Source organism: Aethalodelphis obliquidens, unplaced genomic scaffold, assembly GCF_003676395.1.
Source record: "Aethalodelphis obliquidens isolate GAN/ISIS:26980383/991018 unplaced genomic scaffold, ASM367639v1 scaffold141, whole genome shotgun sequence".
Classification (NCBI taxonomy): domain Eukaryota; kingdom Metazoa; phylum Chordata; class Mammalia; order Artiodactyla; family Delphinidae; genus Aethalodelphis; species Aethalodelphis obliquidens.
Genome location: NW_020838085.1, coordinates 83,315 through 101,243, shown reverse-complemented (window position 1 = coordinate 101,243; position 17,929 = coordinate 83,315). Strand labels below are relative to the sequence as shown.

Genomic DNA, 17,929 nt, shown 5'->3' with positions numbered 1-17,929 from the left:
AAAAAAAAAAAAAAAAAAAAAAAAAAAAGAAAGGAAGAGAGAACATTATTTTTAAAAAGCATTCAAGTTTGTTCATCAACAGCCCCTATTAAAGAGGACAACAAAAGAAGAGACTTTGAGGAGAAGATGCAAGTTTCAGTTAAAACAGGAGGTGGAGAAAAAGCTCCAAGAAGAGACTGAGGCTACAGGGAAGCTTTCTGGTGGTAGAAGACATGGCATCAATCTGATCTCAGCTCTACAGCAGTGCACAGCATCATCCAGGGGATCACTGCCAGGGGTTCCAGGAAACCTGAGAGGCACCTGTTCCTGAGTGAAAGATGAAGTCTGCAGGCCCAGAAAAATCCCCGTTTCCCTTGTCTTCTCACTCACATTATCCATGGTGGCTCCTGACTCCTTAATCATCTTTATCAAACCTCCTCCCCTCTCAGCCTACATGCTAGTTTTTCTCAGAAAATCCCTCATCTCTATGTCAAAGAGCAAAAGGATGACATCTTAATGAAAACACATCAGTGTCCTACCACGTGTCTAAAAGTTCTTGCATTTGTGCTCACTTTTCTTCCTTCTCTACAGCCACAATGGATGAGCGCTCCCTTCTCTTGTACTAGACACCAGCCTTTCTCATCTTCTTTTTTACTGTCCTACATCAGCTGTCTTTTTTAGCTTTTGGATCTTTAACTTCTCCCTCCGACCAATTCCTTTTCAGCCATATCAAAACATGCTCACTATACTCAGCTTTTAGAGAGTTCTCCCCAAATTGGATTCTCCTTGATTCTTCTGTTCTCTCTACCAGTTACAATTCTTGAAAGAGATTTCTACCCTCACTGTCTCCACTTTCATTTATTCCTTTTGTTCATCAAACCAAGGCACACCTAATGACCTTCCCTAACTCATCACTACCACCACGCCCTGAAAGTCTTTTGGCATCTTTGCTGTCCAATAACAAAAGAGTTTTTTAATCATTATCTTAAGCAACCTCTCAATTTCATCTGATACTGTTAACCACATCCTCCCCCAAAGGCTTTCTTTCGTACTTTTTCATGATATCATAAAGTGTTACTGCCATCCTTTTGCCTATTTCAGGCGCATTTGCAGGATTCTCTTCCTTTTCTATTTAAATAATGGGTTTCTTTGACACTGGGTTTCTAACCTACGCTGTCTTTTCTTTTCACTTTATAGCTGTGTTTATCCCAATTTTATCCTCTATAAACCACTAAATTTGCATTAAGAAACCACACAGACCACCAATTTGCATATTCAAAAAATAGGATTCGACACAATATTTAAAATACTTGTTAGTGGTAGTAATGAGAAAAACTATAGCTTCATCAGTGAGATGAATGATATTGTTAAATCTCTATCAAATTATATATATTTATCAAGATGATGAATATATTCAGCTCTGTATCACTTTATATATTCAGTAAGTTTCTTTTCTTACTCTGTTTCCACTAAATTAGAAAATCATAACTCATAATCATAAGTTAACAGAATGGGTGCCCATTTTGATTGTTATGGACAGTCAGGCCCAATATGAAACTAGAAATAATAGAGATATTTTTCTTTAAAATCTACTTTCAAATACTAATCAAATGCTAAGGTGGTTGATGAGCATATCACACTCAAAAGCAGATGGTAAAAAAACTAAACTTGGAAAATAACATTAAAGCAAATAGTATAATACTCCTCAATAGCATTCATCTTGGAGAAGAGTTTCTTCAGCCTTCATTTCCAGGACCTGAATAAACTATATAGTGTTTTTGTGCAGATCAGAAAATGGCAGTCCCTCTGAGAGCATGATGTCCTGATAGTACCTGCATTTAAATTAAGAGTTCCCGCCCCTCACTTTGGTGAGACACAGCATAGACCAGGGTCCCCAGTCTTAGAAAGCAGCATGTAGACTGGATTTCAGCACCCATTCAATTCAGCTGTACAGAAACTACACAATCATATTCAGTTTCTGTCCTTTCAACAACTGGATTTTTTTTTCTCCAATAAATCTTTGGAAATGGTCAAACTCTTAATGCTTAGTGATTTGTACCACATTAAAAACCATGATATTCAAATCTTATAGGTATATATGCAGTGTATCCAAGACATGGAAAGCATCATTTGATGCATCATTTCAGCCAGTCACTTAAAATAATGGAAATGGTATATACAGAAAACATCAGTGCTATGAAAATATTATTTTTAATCTCACTCCTATTGGAAAAATGCATGACAGTGATCATCCCTACATAACTAGTACATCTCAACATTGGAAAGAAGGATGTTGAATTCAGAGATCACAATAAACTTATGTAATTCAGTAGCCTTACTTTGACAGTGTTTACAATTTTTTTCTATGTCTTTTTACACTGAATTCAGAACAGAAGCATATTTTTAATCCCACATTTCCCTATGAATAAGGGTACATTTGCGACACCTTTTCTGTTGTGACCAATGGCTCATTCTCTATTAATATATATACCACTGGTGGATTTTCTCCAAGTACCTTACAAATTAATCTTTAAGTAACAAAGAATCACTCTTCATAATGCATGGGCTTTCTCTGATAAAGAGAAGAAAATGTCATCATATACTTCTTTCATATACAGTCAACCCTCCATATACACTGGTTCCCCATTGTGGGTTCCACATCCCTGGATTCAACCAACAACAGATAGAAAACATTAGAATTCCAAAAAGCAAAACTTGAATTTGCCCCACACTGGAAACTATTTACATAACATTTAAACTGCATTTAAAACTATTTACAGAGCATTTATATTGTATTAGGTATGACAAATAACCTAGAGATGGGAGATTTAAAGCATATGGGAGCATGTGCCTGGGTAATATGCAAATACTATGCAATTGTGTATAAAAGACTTGAGTATCCTAGCATTTGGTTTCTGTGGGGGGTCCTAGAACCAATCCCCTTCCAATACCCAGAGGCAACTATATAATTATTACAGATGTGCAAAGAGTTATTCATATGTTCCCTATACATGGTTAAATCCAAATAAACTGTGCAATACTTGCTATCTCATGTGAGAATAATCATGTTTCCACACTGCATTCCAGGGACATTATGGGACATCCTACAAATCCATTTAATAAAAGAATTTCACCAATTATGCTTTCCTGCCAATCATATTTTATTGAAGCTCATTTAAAATATTCAGTAGAATTCATATCTTACCTCCTTTAGCAACAAATATTCTAATTTTATTATAGGGAGAATTTAAACTGGTATGGGGAAAATGTGTTTAATTAACCAGAAAAATTGTTGCTCTTTGTTTAAAAATATCAATATATTTGACAGAACTGTACCACTATTAAAAAAAAAAAACCTTTCTGACAGAAAATACACTGGGAACAAATGAATAAACAGTTTAATTAAAATTATTGATTTATTTATTTCTGATCATCTATTTCTCTTCCAGATTCTTGTATAAAATTATCACATTCACTTCTTTCAGCACATACATATTCATCCTTTATATCCACATGAGAGCCCTACTTATAATTTACATTTAGAACAGCATTCTGAGTTTAAGTGTTTCTCTTACTGTTTTCACCTCCCATATGCTTCAATCAGCCATTTTTTTAGCCATCAATACATTTTTGTAAATTGGGAATATAATGCAAGAAAATAGCAACAATTAAACGTAAATTTAACAAGCAAAAGTAACATAAATGACACAAAATCAAATTGGTTAAGACAAGCTATATCCTGTTATCAAAACTATTAGCAAAGAAGAACTGACAAAGGCATTCCTGAAGTGCACGAATGACCTCTAGGAAAGAGACAATTAGAACCTAAAGGGATTTGTGTGAAAATCACAGTTTTCTACTTCTAACTTGTAAAACTCATCTCAACAACACGGCATGCTTTTTTTTAAAGTGAAAATTGTCAATCCATTACTGATTTAGAAGAATGCCTAGAGCTACCCATGCTTTAGACACAATATATGGAGAAACACAGCTCTACAGGTGATCTATCGGGCAATCATCCATGCCTATGACTTTCTCATTGAATCAGTAAAGAATCTCAACCACATGCTACCATTCAGATCAAATTCCTGACTAAAGGATCAACCCACCTGGTAATCATACACAGCACCATGATACAGTAGGACCAAAATTAATTTATCATGCCCTCTTGCTGTGTCCCTTTGTCTTCCCCAAACAAAATCCTGTTATCATCCCTTGTCTTGTATTTCAGTGACTGGGATCAAATTCCACTAAGTCACCAGAGCAAGGAACCCACTGTGATCTTTGACTTCTCTGTCTCCTTCACCCCCATAAGATGTAGTCATTCACCAACTCCTACTGAGTTCTACTCCTAATATTTATGAAAGCTGCCCCTTTCTCATCTTTCCTACTACCACAAGCATTTCCAGCACCAGCACTATTCACAATAGCCAAGACATGGAAACAACGTATATGTCCATCAACACATGAATGGATAAAATATGGTACATATATACAGTAGAATACTACTCAGCCATAAAAAAGAATGAAATAATGCCATTTGCAGCAGCATGGATGGACGTAGAGATTATTACGCTAAGTGAAGTAAGTCAGACAAAAAGACAAATACTACGGAGGCTGGAGAAGATGGTGGAACAGAAAGACGCGGAGATCACCTTCCTCCCAAAAGATACATCAGAAATACATCTACACGTGGAACTGCTCCTATAGAACACCTACTGAACAATGGCAAAAGACCTCAGACCTCCCAAAAGGCAACAAACTCCCACGTACCTGGGTAGGGCAAAGGAAAAAAGAAAAAAACAGAGACAAAAGAATAGGGACGGGACCTGCACCAGTGGGAGGGAGCCGTGAAGGAGGAAACGTTTCCATACACTAGAAGTCCCTTCGCGGGCGGAGACTGTGGGGGGGCGGAGGGGGAAGCATTGTAGCCACAGACGAAGAGTGCAGCAACGCAGATGCAGAGGGCAAAGCGGAGTGATGCCCGCACAGAGGATCGGTGCCGACCAGCACTCACCAGCCCGAGAGGATTGTCTGCTCTCCCGCAGGGGCAGGTGGGGGCTTGGGAGCTGAGGCTCAGGCTTCCGTCAGATCCCAGGGAGAGGACTGGGGTTGGTGGACTGAACACAGCCTGAAGGGGTTAGTGCACCACGGCTAGCAGGGAGGGAGTCCGGGAGAAGTTTGGAGCTGCTGAAGAGGCAAGAGACTTCTTCTTCCCTCTTTCTTTCCTGGTGCGCGAGGAGAGGGGATTAAGAGCGCCTCTACAAGGAGCTCCAGAGACGGCCGTGAGACGGGCGCGAGCCGCGGCTATTAGCGTGGACCCCAGAGACGGGCATGACATGCTAAGCCTGCTGCTGCAGCCACCAAAAAGCCTGTGTGCAAGCACAGCTCACTCTCCACACCTCCCCTCCCGAGAGCCTGTGCAGTCCGCCCCTGCCAAGGTCCCGTGATCCAGGGACAACTTCCCCAGGAGAACGCACGGCGCGCCTCAGGCTGGTGCAACGTCCCGCTGGCCTCTGCTGCCGTAGGCTCGCCCTGCACTCCGTGGCCTCCATCCTCTCCGCCTGAGTGAGCCACAGCCCCCGAATCAGCTGATCCTTTAACTCAGTCCAGTCTGAGCGAAGAACAGACGCCCTCAGGCGACCTACACACAAAGGCGGGGCCAAATACAAAACAACCCCTTGGAGGTGTGCAAACAAAGAACGGAAAGGGAAGTCTCTCCCAGCAGCCTCAGGAGCAGCAGATTAAAGCTCCACAATGAACCTTATGTACCCTGCATCTGTAGAATACCTGAACAGACAAAGAATCATCCCATATTGAGGAGGTGGACTTTGGGAGCACGATAGATTATTTTTTCCCCTTTTCCTCTTTTTGTGTGTATGTGTATGCTTCTGTGTGAGATTTTGTCTGTATAGCTTTGCTTTCACCATTTGTCCTAGGGTTCTGAACATCTGGGTATTTTTTGTTTTTTTTTTTAACTTAAAAAAATTTTTTTCTTAATAATTATATTTTATTTTTTGTTTAATAACTTTATTTTATTTTATCTTACTATTTTACTTTATCCTCTTTCTTTCCTTCTATCCTTCTCTCTCTCTCTCACTCTCTCTCCCTCCCTCTCTCTCTTTTCTTTCTTTCCTTCCCTTCCTTCCTTCCTTCCTTCCTTCTTCCTTCCTTCCTTTCTCTCTATTTTTCTCCCTTTTATTCTGAGCCATGTGGATGAAAGGCTCTTGGTGCTCCAGCCAGGCATCAGGGCTGTGCCACTGACGTGGGAGAGCCAACTTCAGGACACTGGTCCACAAGAGACCTCCCAGCTCCACGGTATATCAAACGGCGAAAATCTCCCAGAGACCTCCATCTTAACGCCAAGACCAAGCTTGACTCAACGACCAGCAAGCTACAGCGCTGGACACCCTATGCCAAACAATTACCAAGACAGGAACACGACCCCACCCATTAGCAGAGAGGCTGCCTAAAATCATAATAACTCCACAGACACCTCAAAACACACCACCAGACGTGGACCTGCCCACCAGAAAGACAAGATCCAGCCTCATCCACCAGAACACAGGCACTAGTCCCCTCCACCAGGAAACCTACACAACCCACTGAACCAACCTTCGCCACTGGGGACAGACACCAAAAGCAATGGGAATTACGAACCTGCAGCCTGCGAAAAGGAGACCCCAAACACAGTAAGATAAGCAAAGTGAGAAGACAGAAAAAAACACAGCAGATGAAGGAGCAAGGTAAACACCCATCAGACCTAACAAATGAAGAGGAAATAGGCAGTCTACCTGAAAAAGAATTCAAAATAATGATAGTGAAGATGATCCCAAATCTTCGAAATAGAATAGAGAAAATGCAAGAAACATTTAACAAGGACCTAGAAGAACTAAACAGTAAACAAGAAACAATGAACAACACAATAAATGAAATTAAAAATACTCTAGAAGGGATCAATAGCAGAATAACTGAGGCAGAAGAACGGATAAGTGACCTGGAAGATAAAATAGTGGAAATAATTACTGCAGAACAAAATAAAGAAAAAAGAATGAAAAGAACTGAGGACCGTCTCACAGACCTCTGGGACAACATTAAATGCAGCAACATTCGAATTATAGGGGTTCCAGAAGAAGAAGAGAAAAAGAAAGAGACTGAGAAAATATTTGAAGAGATTGTAGTTGACAACTTCCCTAATATGGAAAAGGAAATAGTTAATCAAGTTCAGGAAGCAGAGAGAGTCCCATACAGGATAAATCAAAGGAGATACACGCCAAGACACATATTAATCAAACTGTCAAAAATTAAATACAAAGAAAATATATTACAAGCAGCAAGGGAAAACCAACAAATAACACACAAGGGAATCCCCATAAGGTTAACAGCTGATCTTTCAGCAGAAACTCTGCAAGCCAGAAGGGACTGGCAAAACATACTTAAAGTGAGGAAGGAGAAAAACCTACAACCGAGATTACTCTACCCAGCAAGGATCTCATTCAGATTCGATGGAGAACTTAAAACCTTTACAGACAAGCAAAAGCTGAGAGAGTTCAGCACCACCAAACCAGCTTTACAACAAATGCTAAAGGAACTTCACTACGCAAGAAACACAAAAGAAGGAAAAGACCTACAATAACGAACCCAAAACAATTAAAAAAATGGGAATAGGAACATACATATCGGTAATTACCTTAAATGTAAATAGACTAAATTCTCCCAGCAAAAGACACAGAGTGGCTGAATGGATACAAAAACAAGACCCGTATATATGCTCTCTACAAGACAAGGTTGCCCACTTTCACCACTGTTATTCAACACAGTCTTGGAAGTTTTCACCACAGCGATCAGAGAAGAAAAAGAAATAAAAGGCATCCAAACTGGAAAAGAAGAAGTAAAGCTGTCCCTGTTTGCAGATGACATGATACTATACATAGAGAATCCTAAAGATGCTACCAGAAAACTACTAGAGCTAATCAATGAATTTGGAAAAGTAGCAGGATACAAAATTAATGCACAGAATTCTCTGGCATTCCTATACACTAATGATGAAAAATCTGAAAGTGAAATCAAGAAAACACTCCCATTTACCACTGCAACAAAAAGAATAAAATATCTAGGAATAAACCTACGTAAGAAGACAAAAGACCTGTATGCAGAAAATTATAAGACACTGATGAAAGAAATTAAAGATGATACAAATAGATGGAGAGATACACCATGTTTTTGGATTGGAAGAATCAACATTGTGAAAATGACTCTACTATCCAAAGCAATCTACAGATTCAATGCAACCCCTATCAAACTACCACTGGCATTTTTCACAGAACTAGAACAAAAAAATTCACAATTTGTATGGAAACACAAAAGTCCCCGAATAGCCACAGCAATCTTCAGAACGAAAAAGGGAGCTTCAGGAATCAGGCTCCTGGACTTCAGAGTATACTACAAAGCTACAGTAATCAAGATAGTATGGTACTGGCACAAAAACATAAATATAGATCAATGGAACAGGTTAGAAAGCCCAGAGATAAACCCATGCACATATGGTCACCTTATCTTTTATGAAGGAGGCAAGAATACACAGTGGAGAAAAGACAGCCTCTTCAATAACTTGCTGGGAAAACTGGACAGCAAATGTAAAAGAATGAAATTAGAACACTCCCTAACACCATACACAAAAATAAACTCAAAATGGATTGAAGATCTAAATGTAAGGTAAGACACTATCAAACTCCTAGAGGAAAACATAGGCAGAACACTCTATGGCATAAATCACAACAAGATCCTTTTTGATCTGCCTCCTAGAGAAATGGAAATAAAAACAAAAATAAACAAATGGGACCTAATGAAACTTCAAAGCTTTTGCACAGCAAAGGAAAACATAAACAAGACCAAAAGACAACCCTCAGAATGGGAGAACATATTTGCAAATGAAGCAACTGAGAAAGGGTTAATCTCCAAAACTTACAATCAGCTCATGCTGGTCAATATCAAAAAAACAAACAACCCACTCCAAAAATGGGCAGAAGAGCTAAACAGACATTTCTCCAAAGAAGATATACAGATTGCCAACAAACACATTAAAGAATGCTCAACATCATTAATCATTAGAGAAATGCAAATCAAAACTACAATGAGATATCATCTCACACCAGTCAGAATGGCCATTATCAAAAAATCTAGAAACAATAAATGCTGGAGAGGGTGTGGAGAAAAGGGAACCCTCTTGCACTGTTGGTGGGAATGTAAATTGATACAGCCACTATGGAGAACAGTATGGAGGTTCCTCAAAAAACTACAAATAGAACTACCATACGACCCAGCAATCCCACTACTGGGCATATACCCTGAGAAAACCATAATTTAAAAAGAGTCATGTACCACAGTGTTCATTACAGCTCTATTTACAATAAACAGGACATGGAATCAACCTAAGTATCCATTGATAGATGAATGGATAAAGAAGATGTGACACATACATACAATGGAATATTACTCAGCCAGAAAAAGAAACTAAATTGAGTTATTTGTAGAGAGGTGGATGGACCTAGAGTCTGTCATACAGAGTGAAGTAAGTCAGAAAGAGAAAAACAAATACCGTATGCTAACAAATATATATGTAATCTAAGAAAAAAAAAAAAAGTTCATGAAGAACCTGGGGCAAAACAGGAATAAAGACACCGACCTACTAGAGAATGGACTTTAGGATATGGGGTGGGGGAAGGGTAAGCTGTGACAAAGTGAGAGAAAGGCATGGACATATATACACTACCAAATGTAAAACAGATAGCTAGTGGGAAGCAGCCACAGAGCACAGGGAGATCAGCTCGGTTCTTTGTGACCACCTAGAGGGGTGGGATAGGGAGGGTGGGAGGGAGGGAGATGCAACAGGGAAGAGATATGGGAACATATGTGTATGCATAACTGATTCACTTTGTTATAAAGCAGAAACTAACACACCATTGTAAAGGAATTATACTCCAATAAAGGTGTTAAAAAATCCAATAAAAATCAAAACAGAATACACTGCAAAGACAGATGATCACAAAGAACAGCATAAGTATACATTACCCAACCATGAACATTTTTCTAGAATTATAAACTTTTTGATCTGATTCAGATTTGTACCTTAGATATCTATACTGGTTATAAAGTGGAAACTATGAAAAATTCATGTACGCAAAGTAGATGAATGGTCATTGGGAAGCATGGCATAAAATCTAAGCCAGAAAATTATACACACCACGTTGATCCTTTTCAGTCACCATCTCAATTAGTGATTTAATTCCAATAATTTTGTGTCCATTTTTCTGATGACAGGTATTTAGGGAGCTTAACAAACAGAAATTTGTTTGACTCTCAAACAGATTTGTTTGACTCTGAAATTTGACTCTCAAAAGTCTGAATCCAGAGAGTGTTCGGACTCCCATAGAATACATCATGATGAAACAAGGTAGTCAGCCATTTTTACCAATTAAAAAATAGCTTACAATTATCATTAATATTATAAAGACATTTATGATATATTAAATGCAAAAATATAAGAGCATAAGGCAAAAGCAGATTATAATGTGCACATGTTATTCCTCAAATATTATAGTACAGTATATTATAGTATATAATATACTATGTGTATTGTATATTATAGTATAATCAAGCCTTTGCTGATGCAGCTTCCATCTACTTGTGGACTTAAAGAAAGCCTATCTAGAATTATTGGATAACTGCTGGAAAGCCTACATCTTCAATGAGAAAAGTCACAACAATCTGAAGGATGAAGCTTTTGTAGTGGATATTTGAGTGAGGTCCAGCAATTCAAATGATACCTATTGCTTGGCATATCACCCACTGGACCAATGTAACCAGGCCCAATACCTTTGTTAAAACTGGTGAGAATGAAGCAATCTCTTTTTCAACAGATCTACACATGAGAGAATGGAAGCCTATTTTAAATGACCACATGACTCTGATAATGATTTAGCAGATTTGAAAAATAAGAAAGAAACCAGGTAATCTTTAGAGCACCTGGTTCCAGCCATGCCTAAAGACAGGAAATCTATTCCTAGGTTTTTGCATTAGATGAGTCAAATAAATTAACTTTTACATTTAAGATAGTCTGAATTGTGAGAGGATCCCTACATCCTTCAAAACATTAAGTTTAAGAATCTCTCACTGGTCTTCCCTGGTGGTGCAGTGGTTGAGAGTCTGCCTTCCAATGCAGGGGACGCAGGTTCGTGCCCCGGTCCAGGAAGATCCCACATGCTGCGGAGCGGCTCAGCCCATGAGCCATGGCCGCTGAGCTTGCGCGTCCAGAGCCTGTGCTCCACAATGGGAGAGGCCACAACAGTGAGAGGCCTGCGTACCGCAAAAAAAAAAAAATAAAAAGAATCTCTTATTAATAAGAACTGCTTAACAATGGAATGGATAAATGTAACAAATTGCTATTGGAAGCAAATGCCATAAAATAAATAAATTTGCTCTTGGGAGCAAATCTCAGATGATTTAAGGACAAACAATGTAAGACAGCAGGAAGAGCTTAGATACAATATATTGTCATGAAAATAGAAGCAAAAGAAAATACAAAAATATTTTTGAAAGGAAAGCAATGGGTGGGAGGAAGAAATAGATCAAAAATGATTATGTTTCCCCCACATTTAGTATTAAACACTTCATCTTTGTAGCTGAAAAGAATAGAACTAAAAGGGAAAAATACAAGGAGTAAACACGATAGCTGCCAGATTAGTGAATCTTCCCATCAAAATGATGACAATGTGTGCCATTCTAATATTATGTAAAAAGTATTAAAATATAATCAACCTGTAGGCTAGCTCCAGATGGAGAGAACAGAACTGAATACACTGTACGATGTTTTCTCCCTTGCTCCCAAGCCCCTTGCTCAGTAGTTGTGGGTTCTCAGAATAATACCATTGAGGACACACTGTTGACCAGCAAACGTCAGAGTGAAGAAAACAAAAATAAAAGAAATGGCAAAGTAAATTTTTAAATATAATTGTAGATTAAAAGGAAAACAAAACATATCAAAATTTATGGGATGCACCTAAAGCAGTGCTCAGAGTGAAATTTATAGCTATAAATGCCTCCAACTAAAAGATATTTTAAATCAATACCTAACACCTTGCACCATAAGAGACAAGGGGAAAAAAAAATTATAGCCAAACAAAGTAGAATAGAGAAAATAATAAATAGTAGAACAGAAATTAAAGTATAGGAAAAAATTAAGGAAATCAAAAGTTGGTCTTTGAAAACATTATCAAATTTTTAAAACCGTTAGCAAGAATGACCAAGGAAAAAAAAAGAGAGAAGATTCAAATTACCAAAGTCATGAATATAAAAAAGGTAAAATAAATACTAACTTTACAGAAATTTAATAGAAGGATTATAAGGAAACACAATGTACAGCTGTATACAAACAAATTAGATAACCTAGAAGAAATGTGCAAATTTCTAGAAAGACACAAATTACTTAAACTGACCCAAGAAGAAATATAAAATCTGAATAGACTTATAGAAAGGGATTGAAGAAGGAATCAAAAGACTTCCCACTTAGAACAGCCAAAACCCAAACAACTTCATTGGTGAAATGTACCAAACATTTCATGAAGAATTAATATCAATCTTCACAAAAACAGAAATGGAGGGAATACTTCACAGGCCATTCTCTAACACCAGGTTAAGAGAAATAAACAACTCTGTTTACGGTCAACTGAATTTCAACAAGGTACCAAGATAATTTAGTGGGGAAAAGATATTCTTGTTCTTTACATAATGATGCATATAAAATGACACCTTAATTACTGTAAAAGCATGTTATTCTTTGCAGGGAAAAAACTCAATTATATGCCATTTTCTAGAAACTGGAAAAAATAACCTACAGTTCATTTAGAAAAGTAAATGTATAAGAATTGCCAAAAAGTTTTGAAATATATGTTTAGTGAAAGAAAATTTGCCATACCAATTATTAAAAAGCAAGCAATCCAAGAGGAAAAGTCAGATATGTTGCAGTGCCTTTTCTGATCTAGCCTTAGAAGTCACACACCATCACATCCATAATATCCCATGGGTCATATATTAGCTCTACTTGATGTGGGAGGGGACTACATAACAGCATGAATACCAGGAGGTAAGGATCATTGGGTGTCATTTATAATAACAGCTACCACAAAATTTTAGTAAGAAATTTCTTAAAACTGTTTTAAGAACATATAACAAATAATCTAAACTTTTATATACTTCATAAAATAAAATATGTGAAGGATAAACTGATACAGAAACAACAACAAATACAGAAAAAAGTACCTACCTGGACAGAAATTTATAGAAACATTACACTCTTCAATTGGTCGCAGAGTCCCACTGAGTATGCTAAATTTGAATATGCCATCTTCGAAAAGTTTACCAGTATTACTAGTATCCAAATTCCACTCTAAATCTTTTTTTGAAGTATTATGTAAAACAAGATCCTGTTCACACATAAAAAATAAGAGATTTATAAAGATTATAACATGCAATATAAAATTTAGTTTGTATTGCTGTAGCAACTTGATAGTCCTAGGCACAAAGTCAAGCAATTAAATGTGGTAATCATAGATAAAATGTTTTAAAAGTGATGTTAGGCAAACAAAGGGGTATGCAAATATGTTCACAGCCTGTCAACAACTATGAAAAGTACTCAAAGGAGCTATGCTAGTTAGCAAGGACACAGAGTAACAAGAACCTTCATTCATGATGGTGAGAATGCAAATTGGTACAGTCACTTTGGAAGACAGTTTGACAGCTTCTTATAATGTTAAACATATGTCTACCAACTGACCCAGTAATCCTACTCTTAGGTATTTTCTTAAGTAAATTGAAAATTTATGTTCACACAAAAATCTGTATGTGAATGTTTATAATAGCTTTGTTCATAATCACCAACCAATGGAAGTAGAAACAAACAAGATTTCCATCAACAAATGAATGTATAAACAAACTGTGGTACATCCATACAATGGGATAAAATTCAGTGACAAAATAAGTAAAATATTAATTCATGCAAAAACATAAGTGAAGATTAAATATATTTTGTTAAGTGAAAGATGCCAGACCCAAATTTCTACATACTGTATAATTAAATTACCTGTCATTCTGGAAATGCACAATTTTGTGGGTGGAAAAAAAAATCAATTGCTGCCAAGTGTCAGTGGAAAGAGAAGTAGGTGATTGCTAAGGGGTTATACAGAGAATTTTTAGTGTAATGAAACTGTTCTGTATGGCACTGAAGTAGTAAATAAATTATTCTATACATTTTTAAAAACTCATACAACTGTATACTGCAAAGAGTGAACTTAAAGGTATGTAAATTAAAAACAATCAACCAAGATGCTGGGGATCCCAGCATGGACTGTAGACTGTGACAAGTTATATCACAAATGTAGGAAATAACCTCACCAAAGGTAGTGTGGGTGGTAAGGAGTGTCCTAACTAATTCTGGAAAACTGTGTTTTGACTGGAAACTATAAAGCTAAAGACAAAAAGATACTCTTTGTAAACACTGTACCCTAGTTGGAAAATATGTTAAGAATTCTAAAAGGGTACAGGTTAAAAATTCTGAAACTTCTTTACTAAGTCCACCAGAGTTAAAAAATAAGTAAATATATTATAAACAAGAGAGTCAGATTTCTCACTGTCAGAGTTAAAAATGACAAGGGAGAAAGACTGAAATGAACCTTGTGGTGCTGGATTACAGTCAGAGTTATCAGTTTGAATTCATGTTTAGATAAACAAACAGGAAAAGACATATAAATAGATGATAGACAGGCAGATAGACAGATAGATAATTACCAATATATGTGTAATCATGGATTAGTACACATACAAATACTTCCTTTCTAGGCCAAAAGGGCCTAGAACACGTGACACCACGGTAGTAGCAAGCACACCTAGTGTACAGATCTTGGTTTCTAAATACCATTCTCCTGTAAAAGATAATGAGGTTTCTTCGAGAAAATGTTGACTCAAGAGCTGGAACAACTAAAATAAAAGTGACCCTGGGAGGGAGACCTTCAAGATGGCAGAGGAATAAGACGGAGAGATCACCATCTTCTCCACAAATACATCAAAAATACATTTACATGCGGAACAACTCCTACAGAACACATACTAAACGTGCGCAGAAGACCTCATACTTCCCAAAAGGCAAGAAACTCCCCACGTACCTGGGTAGGGCAAAAGAAAAAAGAGAAAACAGAGACAAAACAATAGGGATGGGACCTGTACCAGTGGGAGGGAGCTGTGAAGGAGGAAAAGTTTCCACACGCTAGAAAGCCCCTTCACGGGCGGAGACTGCGGGTGGCAGAGGGGGGATGCTTCAGAGCCACGGAGGAGAGTGCAGCAACAGAGGTGCAGAGGGCAAAGCAGAGAGATTCCCACACAGAGGATTGGTGCCGACCAGCACTCACCAGCCTGAGAGGCTTGTCTGCTCACTCGCCGGGATGGGTGGGGACTGGGAGCTGAGGCTCAGGCTTCGGAGGTCAGATCCCAGGGAGAGGACTGGGGTTGGCTGCGTGAACACTGCCTGAAGGGGGCTAGTGCGCCACGGCTAGCCGGGAGGGAGTCCAGGAAAAAGTCTGGAGCTGCCAAAGATGCAAGAGACTTCTTCTTCCCTCTTTGTTTCCTGGTGCGCGAGAAAACCATAATTCAAAGAGTCATGTACCACAATGTTCACTGCAGCTCCATTTACAATAGCCAGGACATGGAAGCAATCTAAGTGTCCATTAACAGATGAATGGATAAAGAAGATGTGGCACATATATACAATGGAATATTACTCAGCCATAAAAAGAAATGAAACTGAGTAATTTGTAGTGAGGTGGATGGACCCAGAGTCTGTCACAGAGTGAAGTAAGTGAGAAAGAGAAAAACAAATACTGTCTGCTAACACATATATATGGAATCTAAGGGGGAAAAAAAACGTTTTTTAGAACCTAGAGGCAGGACAGGAATAAAGATGCAGACATAGAGAATGAACTTGACACGGGGAGGGCGAAGTGTAAGCTGGGCCAAAGTGAGAGAGTGGCATGGACTTATATACACTATCAAATGTAAAATAGATAGCTAGTGGGAGGCAGCCGCATAGCACAGGGAGATCAACTCGGTGCTTTGTGACAACCTAGAGGGGTGGGATAGGGAGGGTGGGAGGGAGACGCAAGACGGAGGGGATATGGGGATATATGTATACGTATAGCTGATTCACTTTGTGATACAGTAGAAACTAACACACCATTGTAAAGCAATTATACTCTAATAAAGATGTTAAAAAAGTGACCCTGGACCATTTTGTAGCAAAGGAAGTAAGAGAATGCTTTAAAATCATAAAGAAGGGAGTATATCAAAGGGCCAATCTAAAAGAGGTCCTTATGGCCAAAGCTGGAACAGTTTTAGCAACAAAATAAAAAATGTAACATTGGATTAAAACTAAAAGTATGGAATAAATATATGTGAGGTCACAGCGATATATTAAGTAACTAAATAAATAAATAAATGGAGAGAGGAAATAACCTTTCTTACAGAAAAATTCCAAATAATATATGTAAATATCCCCTCCAGAAGATGGAGCTTGTCCCCTACCCCTTGAGTCTGGGCTGAAATAGATGACTCACTTCCAAAGCATAGAGTGTGGAAAGGGAAAAATAGTTTCTCCAACTTTACAGTGGAGAAACCTGGCATGTATACTGATACCATGTCCTCCCTTCACATGGTATGACAAAAAGCACATTTCACCTCTGTGACATTCTTCCCCAAAGTCCATGGAAAATAAGAACTGAGCCTAGTCAAGGTGGAAAATATAAGACAAACTGAAATTAAAGAACATTCTAGAAAAAAAAAAAGCCAGACCAGTATTTTTTTAAATTAACACTGTCATAAAAAATTAGTAAGATTGAGAACCTGTCATACATTAGAGGAGACTAAATGCAATATGGTATCCTGGATTGGACCCTAGTACAGTAAAAGGACCTTAGTAAATACCTGGTGAAATGTGAATAGTCTGTTGTTTAGTTAATAATATTTTACTAATGTTAACTTCTTAGTGTTAAAAAATTGTTCTCTGGTTGTATAAGGTGTTAACATTGGGGAAAGTTGTGTAAAGTGTATGCAGAAAGTCCCTGCACTCTCTTTGTGATGATGTTCCTATAAATCTGGGAGCTATGTACATGACTTGTGTGCAAACTCATCTTTCCAGTGCAACTCGCTATGAAAATAAAAGCTTCAACCAGGTTTTTTTAAACTTTATTCTTCCAAATTGGAAGTGTGTAGAATGATCCATGCAATTGTCACCACAACAAAATAACACACTTTCTTTCTAAAGCATGATTGATTTAAAATATTCAAGATAAAAAAATGAGGCAATTTTACTCCCAGATGTCTCTAAGTACTGAGACACCTATTTAGCTCTAATATTTGTGTACTTTATAACGAAGTTCATTTGCACCTAATAAAGAAAACATCTTTTAATACAGAAGGTGAGCATGGTATCATACCAGTTATATGAATGCCTCATATTTCTCATTCTGAAATTGAGGAAATGGTATAAGATCTCTAACATACTATCCACTTTCTATATCCTAAGAATTGAACTGTTCCAGTCATCTATGGAGAGACATCGTTTAATTAGTTTAGCATGTGTAGAATGGTTATTTTTCTTTATAATTTCATCAAAATGATACATGTGCATAGCTTACACCAATAGTTAAAATACACTTACAAAAAAGTTGGCCTGGGCTTCCCTGGTGGTGCAGTGGTTGAGAGTCCGCCTGCTGATGCAGGGGACACGGGTTCGTGCCCCGGTCCGGGAAGATCCCACATGCCGTGGAGTGGCTGGGCCCGTGAGCCATGGCTGCTGAGCCTGTGCGTCCGGAGCCTGTGCTCCGCAGCGGGAGAGGCCACAACAGTG

General features: G+C 38.0%; 1 protein-coding gene across 1 annotated transcript in view; it reads right to left on the bottom strand.

Moving 5' to 3' along the window:
• LOC113616456 (cilia- and flagella-associated protein 47-like) overlaps window positions 1-17,929 on the bottom strand; it is a gene marked incomplete at its 5' end in the record, with an annotated part of 358,695 nt that overhangs the window by 268,627 nt on the left and 72,139 nt on the right. The window contains 2 exon segments of the mRNA XM_027099781.1: window positions 898-929; window positions 13,301-13,460. Of these exon segments, the coding sequence (XP_026955582.1) occupies window positions 898-929; window positions 13,301-13,460 (192 nt within the window).